The sequence below is a fragment of the Bombina bombina genome, chromosome 6 (assembly GCF_027579735.1).
Source record: "Bombina bombina isolate aBomBom1 chromosome 6, aBomBom1.pri, whole genome shotgun sequence".
Classification (NCBI taxonomy): domain Eukaryota; kingdom Metazoa; phylum Chordata; class Amphibia; order Anura; family Bombinatoridae; genus Bombina; species Bombina bombina.
Window position 1 is genome coordinate 75,071,000 of NC_069504.1, and position 7,845 is coordinate 75,078,844.

A 7,845-nucleotide genomic window follows, 5' to 3' on the forward strand; every position below is an offset into this window, starting at 1 on the left:
ACTTTAGCCAAAGCACTCTGCGCGCCACAACAGCAAACCCTGAATTTTTCGCCGCTAATCTAGCTAATTGCAAAGCGGCATCTAAAACAAAAGAGTTAGCCAATTTAAGTGCTTGAACTCTGTCCATAACCTCCTCATACGAAGATTCTTTACTGAGCGATTTTTCTAGTTCCTCGAACCAGAAACACGCTGCCGTAGTGACAGGAACAATGCATGAAATTGGTTGTAGGAGGTAACCTTGCTGTACAAAAATCTTTTTAAGCAAACCCTCTAATTTCTTATCCATAGGATCTTTGAAAGCACAACTATCTTCGATAGGAATAGAAGTGCGTTTGTTTAGAGTAGAAACCGCCCCCTCGACCTTGGGGACTGTCTGCCATAAGTCCTTTCTGGGGTCGACTATAGGAAATAATTTCTTAAATATAGGGGGGGGGGACAAAAAGGTATGCCGGGCCTTTCCCACTCTTTATTTACTATGTCCGCCACCCGCTTGGGTATAGGAAAAGCGTCGGGGGGCACCGGAACCTCTAGGAACTTGTCCATCTTACATAATTTCTCTGGAATGACCAAATTGTCACAATCATCCAGAGTAGATAACACCTCCTTAAGCAGTGCGCGGAGATGCTCTAATTTAAATTTAAATGTCACAACATCAGGTTCAGCTTGATGAGAAATTTTTCCTGAATCTGAAATTTCTCCATCAGACAAAACCTCCCTCATGGCCCCTTGAGATTGGTGTGAGGGTATGTCAGAACAGTTATCATCAGCGTCCTCTTGCTCTTCAGTGTTTAAAACAGAGCAATCGCGCTTTCTCTGATAAGTAGGCATTTTGGATAAAAGATTTGCTATGGAGTTATCCATTACAGCCGTTAATTGTTGCATGGTAATAAGTATTGGCGCACTAGATGTACTAGGGGCCTCCTGTGTGGGCATAACTGGTGTAGACACAGTAGGGGATGATGTAGTATCATGTTTACTCCCCTCATTTGAGGAATCATCTTGGGCAATATCATTATCTGTGGCATTACTGTCCTTACTTTGTTTGGACACTATGGCACAATTATCACATAAATTTAAATGGGGAGACACATTGGCTTTCATACATATAGAACATAGCTTATCTGATGGTACAGACATGTTAAACAGGCTTAAACTTGTCAACAAAGCACAAAAAACGTTTTAAAATACAACCGTTACTGTCACTTTAAATTTCAAACTGAAAACACTTTATTACTGAATATGTGAAAAAGTATGAAGGAATTGTTCAAAATTCACCAAAATTTCACCACAGTGTCTTAAAGCATTAAAAGTATTGCACACCAAATTTCAGAGCTTTAACCCTTAAATTAACGGAACCGGAGCCGTTTTTACATTTAACCCCTATACAGTCCCAGAATGAGGCTCTGTCTATAACTAGAAAGGCCCCCATCTGAAAAAGGTGTCCAACACAGTGCCTGCCGTTTTTCTAAACGTTCCCCAAGATTATAATACCAATAATTAGTTAGAATCTGCATAATATGCCTAGTAAAGCAATTGTTTTAGCCCAGAAAAATGTCTACCAGTTTTTAAGCCTTTTTTGAAGCCCTTTATTCTTTTATGTTTAACTAAGAAAATGGCTTACTGGTCCCCATGAGGGGAAATGACAGCCTTCCAGCATTACATGGTCTTGTTAGAAATATGGCTAGTCATACCTTAAGCAGAAAAGACTGCTAACTGTTTCCCCCAACTGAAGTTACTTCATCTCAACAGTCCTGTGTGGAAACAGCAATCGATTTTAGTTACTGTCTGCTAAAATCATCTTCCTCTTACAAACAGAAATCTTCATCCTTTTCTGTTTCAGAGTAAATAGTACATACCAGCACTATTTTAAAATAACAAACACTTGATAGAAGAATAAAAACTACATTAAAACACCAAAAAACTCTTAACCATCTCCGTGGAGATGTTGCCTGTGCAACGGCAAAGAGAATGACTGGGGTGGGCGGAGCCTAGGAGGGATCATGTGACCAGCTTTGCTGGGACTCTTTGCCATTTCCTGTTGGGGAAGAGAATATCCCACAAGTAAGGATGACGCCGTGGACCGGGCACACCAATGTTGGAGAAAAATGTTTTGGCGCCACCAAACATCCGGAAATGACGCAACTCGCGTCATAACAGACGCAACTTAGCGCCAAACAACCTGGCGTCAACTAAGACGCAGAAAATTACAAACTTGTGTCATCATAGACGCACATTTGTGCAAAAAATTCTTGCACCAAGAATGACGCAATAAATAACAGCATTTTGCGACCTCATGAGCCTAATTTTGCCCGCGAAATTTAAAGAAAAACAAGTCAAATTGGAAAAGAAGACTATACCCCAGGTAAGAAAATAAAAAAAAATATATATATAAATTTCCTAAAACATGATTCCCATACTGAAACTGACAGTCTGCAAAGGGAAATATACATAGACCTGACTCATGGCAAATATAAGAAAATACATATATTTAAAACTTTATATAAATTCCAAACATAGCTAAGAGTGTCTTAACAGTGATACATACTTACCGAAAGACACCCTTCCACATATAGCAGACAGCCAAACCACTACTGAAAACTATCAGCAAAGGTAATAGTATATAAGAGTATATCGTTGATCTGAAAAGGGAGGTAGGAGATGAATCCCTATGACCGATAACTGAGAACCCTTGAAAATGTTTCCCGTGAGAGAAACCATAGAAATCAATAGGCGATACTCTCTTCACATCCCTCTGACAAACACTGTACTCAGAGGAATTGGGCTTCAGAATGCTTAGAAGCGCTTATCAGAGAAGAAAAATCAAGCACAAAATTACTTCACCACCTCCATAGGAGGCAAAGTTTGTAAAACTTAATTGTGGGTGTGGTGAGGGGTGTATTTATAGGCATTTTGAGGTTTGGGAAACTTTGCCCCTCCTGGTAGGAATGTATATCCCATACGTTACTAACTCATGGACTCTTGTCAATAACATGAAATAAAATTATATATATATATCCATACAAGATTAACTATAAATACCATTTGCCAGCAGATAAAATATTGCATAAAAAAAGGTATACGTAACCAGACCTGGGGAGCACTCAATGACCTCTCCTTGGTACCCAGTCTCTTCCTCCAGCTCCCGTAACGCAGCTTGTTGTGGGGTTTCATTTTTATCAATAAGTCCTTGCACAGAAACAAAGAAAATCCAGATAAATGTCTATGCCCCACTGATGGTTAGCAAAGTCTGAGAATCAAATGTAAATACACACTTGTTGGTTAATGTATGGAATAGCAATACTGGTAAGGGACAGTAAACACCTTGAGACTTCAATATAAAATATGTTTAGTTATGTGAAGTAAAATAACTTTGCAATATACTTTCATGATGTATGTTGCCCCTTTTCATGAAATATAGCTCTAAAATGTGTGGCTTTTCCAATTCTCAAAACTGAAAAAGCCCACTGCAGACTTCTCAAGCCATGTTAACCATGCTATATACCTTGGGTTTTGTATCTTAAAAATAACTTAATTTTCTGTTACTCACTTGTGATATTTGTAATTTTTACAGAACTGAGATATATCCAATGAACAAGGAAGTACAGAATCTAAACAATAAAGCTGAAGGTCCAAGGTAACAATGTACAGAAACGTACAAGAAATGTGCAGTTTAAAACTGTGGCTTGACAAATTTGTTAAAAAATCTAGTAGCCTGACCATAAATTAAAAGGAGACAGAAACTTTTGCTGATCCCTATAAGATAATTTATTTACAAAAAACAAAAAATATGATGTGTGTATATTTATTCTAGTATTCATAGACAATTATGTATACGTGTGTGTGTGTGTTTGTGAGTGAGTATATTTATTCTAGTATTCATAGACAATTCTATATACACGTGTGTGAATACTAGAATAAATATACTCACAAACTCACTCACACACGTGTATATAGAATTGTCTATGAATACTAGAATAAATACACACACACACGTACATGTATACATAATTGTCTATGAATACTAGAATAAATATACTCACAAACTCACTCATAGACAATTATGTATACGTGTACGTGTGTGTTTGTGAGTGAGTATATTTATTCTAGTATTCATAGACAATTATGTATACATGTGTGAGTGAGTTTGTGAGTATATTTATTCTAGTATTCAGACAATTATGTATATGTGTGTTAGTGAGTTTGTGAGTGTGTATATTTATACTAGTATTCATAGACAATTATGTATACATGTGTGTGTGAGTGTGTATATTTATTCTAGTATTCATAGACAATTATGTATACGTGTGTGTGTGTTAGTGAGTTTGTGAGTGTGTATATTTATTCTAGTATTCATAGACAATTATGTATATGTGTGTACGTGTGTGTGTATATTTATTCTAGAATTCATAGGCAATTATGTATATGTGTGTGTGAGTGTGTATATTTATTCTAGTATTCATAGATAATTATGTATGTGTGTGTACGTGTGTGAGTGAGTTTGTGAGTGTATATTTATTCTAGAATTCATAGACAATTATGTATACGTGTGTGTGTGTTAGTGAGTTTGTGAGTGTGTATATTTATTCTAGTATTCATAGACAATTATGTATATGTGTGTACGTGTGTATGTGTGTGAGTGAGTTTGTGAGTGTGTATATTTATTCTAGAATTCATAGACAATTATGTATACGTGTGTGTGTGTTAGTGAGTTTGTGAGTGTGTATATTTATTCTAGTATTCATAGACAATTATGTATATGTGTGTACGTGTGTATGTGTGTGAGTGAGTTTGTGAGTGTGTATATTTATTCTAGAATTCATAGACAATTATGTATACGTGTGTGTATATTATAGTATTCATAGCCAATTATATATACACGTGTGTGTGTGTATATGCATTATGTATTAACCCAATAAAATAATTTCACTGCTGAAAGGCTTAGAAAGGATCCAGTTGCATAAAACTAAATATTAGGTTCAGTTGGTGATGGCCTACAGGCAGAAGTGAGGGATACCCATGGACTCTAAGCAAGGGCGCCAGTTAATCTTGATAATCTTGTTGAACTGCAAGCTCAGACTGTTATGCTGCACAAAGTAACAATTACAACAGAAATATGTTGAAAATGCAGACTGACCTGTGAGACATTTCTTTAGTAAATGTGCATATACATGAATTTTACAAATCTTGCAATCTAAGATTCTACATCCAGCTTCTAACATTTTGTATTTTTCCATATTTAACCCTAAATAAAAATCCTTACATCCTTAAAAAGGGACATTAAACACTTTGATATGGTAATATAAAATGATAAATATTTCATTTTTATTTTATTAAATATCTTGTCCTCTTTTCTGGTAACTCCATTCTGAAATTTTGAGCATTTCAGTTCCTGTTAGAAATGGAAGTGCAGAACACTGTTATATTCCAAACAGTAATGGGCTGCACACACTAGTGACCTATTTATAACTGTCCCCAATTGGCCACAGCAGAGAAGGTAACCTAAGTTACAACATGGCAGCTCTGATTGTTAATATTGTTAATATTTAAACAGCTAATGAAACTTTAAAAAATATATCTACGTTAGAAACATAGAATTTGACGGTAGATAAGAACCAAAAAGACCCATTAAGTCTACCCATTTTATATGTTACATAAGGCTATCCTAAGGAAAAAGTATGTCCCAGGCATTTTGGAATTCCTTTACATGTTATTCTCAGATTAATCTTTTCATTGAATGCATCATTCTAGCATTTATTTAGTTATTAATGTCCCTTTAATGTTATAGATGGTTACTTGTATTCTATACTGGTGGCTGCTAAGTAGGCATGTGCATACAGAGTTTTCAGATGACTCAGAAGGCAGCGGCCGCTCATGGAATTCGGCACTTTTTGGAGTCGGATCTCATCTTGTGAAGGTGCAACGCGCTAAGACATGGATTTGCACAGATTTTAGTATGTTGCAATTTTACAGGAGAAATCTTGCTCCAAAAAGAGCTGAATGGCGTGAGTGTTCACCGCCTACCGCATTCAGAGGCACCGAAAACCTGTGAATGCACATGCCTACTGTAAAGTTTCAATTAAATGTCAACACAGATGTAATTTAGTATTGTACATACAACCATATATACAAACCTGCTGGAAATTCCAAACAGTAAGAGCCCATAGGTGGTCGAAACTGCTTGATGAGCACCATACATTCGTAGTGGAGTGTCCTCTGCAGTACAGGTATAATGGCTACACCTATGGAATCAAATGTGCCACAGAAACAAAAATTATGAGCAATATCAAGTTAACATGCAAACAACTATTACAATACAGAAGACGAATAGCAATTCTACAATTATAGATGATATACATTACCGTATTAAAAATATGTGATTAAAAGGGATAGTAAAGTTAAAATTAAAACGTATAGGATAGAACATGACATTTTAAATGGCTTTCCAATTATCAGTCTTGTTTAGTTCTCTTGATATCCTTTGTTAAAGAGTAATCATAGGTAAGCTCAGGAGTGTATGTATATTTAGCAACGTTACACATAATTGCAAGCACTGCTGCCATTGAATGCTAAAGACACTTGCACGCTCCTATGCTATCGGCTGTTCTTTCACCATGTAGATCTCGGTAGCTGAAGAATAACTGCTAACAGAGCACTTACTCAGGTGAGCTAAAGAAATTCTGATGTAAAAGATCTTCCCTTTTTTCCCTAAAGATGTTCATGTGATGTTTACAAATATGCTGCCTCACTTTCAAGTGATTTAATATCTGGGTATCATCTCCCTCGGACAGAGCTACACAAGAAACTAAAATCATGAAGTCTAAGTTAAAGGAACATTGAAAGTAGTATATTTATTCATGTGCGAGCCGACATGATACAATGTAGCGTATCAAATCCACCGCACATCGATAAATACCGACAGCAAACGCTGTAGGCATTTATCATTGCACCAGCAGTTCTTGTAAACTGCTGGTGCAATGCCGTCCCCTGCAGATGGCCGCTAGCAGGGGCTGTCAACCCGATCATATTTGATCGGGTTGATTTCTGTCTGCAGCCTCAGAGAAGGCGAACAAGTTATGGAGCAGCGGCCTTCAGGCTCGCCGTAAACAAGGGGCATCAAGCTCCATACGGAGCTTGATAAAATCGGCCCCTATGCCTTAACTCATTAAATCATGTAATCTTACATTAATGACCAGAGCTTCCTATGTGTTTAAACCCGTGACCTAGAAACCACACCATAAGTGCATTTTTTCATAAGCAGGACTAAATACACTAGGTTTGTAGCTTAGCACCTAACTACACATCCAGCTAAGACACCTCCCTGAGGATCTATAGGAAATCTAAGAAAACTGAATACCCTAACTAAACAGTTACATTCACTCCTGTTTATGCATTTCTAATCAATCAGTAGCTTTTTGCTCGCTAATTTAGCATTGCGTGCAGTTTTACATGCATTATTCTACAGAAAAACAAAGAAAAAACCCCCCAGAAAAAAAAAGAAAAATTTGTTTTATAGTATTAATCATATACAAACTAACCATCCGCTGAGTTTCCTTCTATTCTGGTTGCACGTTTTACAGTTTCCCATGTCCTAAAACAAGAAGAGGAAAATAAATGTTAACAACTAGGTGTACTCATTGCCTTGAGAATAAATAAAAACAAAATTCCCTGGCGCTTGGTATCAACATCAAGATAAGAGGGGAATGTCTGTGAGATGACAAAGAACATCTATATTTAATAAAAATCAGTTCCTGCTGTTGCACTTATTTTATGGCTTAAACTCGATTAACCTGTCACAAGCAACCGATAGATCACATGTTCTGAGGAGCCATGTGTTTCTACGGTGAG

General features: G+C 36.7%; 1 protein-coding gene across 1 annotated transcript in view; it reads right to left on the minus strand.

Annotated features, from left to right (window-relative positions):
* The window catches only part of LOC128662620 (ADP-sugar pyrophosphatase), a 71,205-nt gene that overhangs the window by 43,356 nt on the left and 20,004 nt on the right, over positions 1 to 7,845 (minus strand). The window contains exons 4-6 of the mRNA XM_053716472.1: positions 7,536 to 7,588; positions 6,132 to 6,239; positions 3,091 to 3,186 (exon numbers count right to left, since the gene is read on the minus strand). Of these exons, the coding sequence (XP_053572447.1) occupies positions 3,091 to 3,186; positions 6,132 to 6,239; positions 7,536 to 7,588 (257 nt within the window). The remainder of the gene's footprint in view (positions 1 to 3,090; positions 3,187 to 6,131; positions 6,240 to 7,535; positions 7,589 to 7,845) is intronic.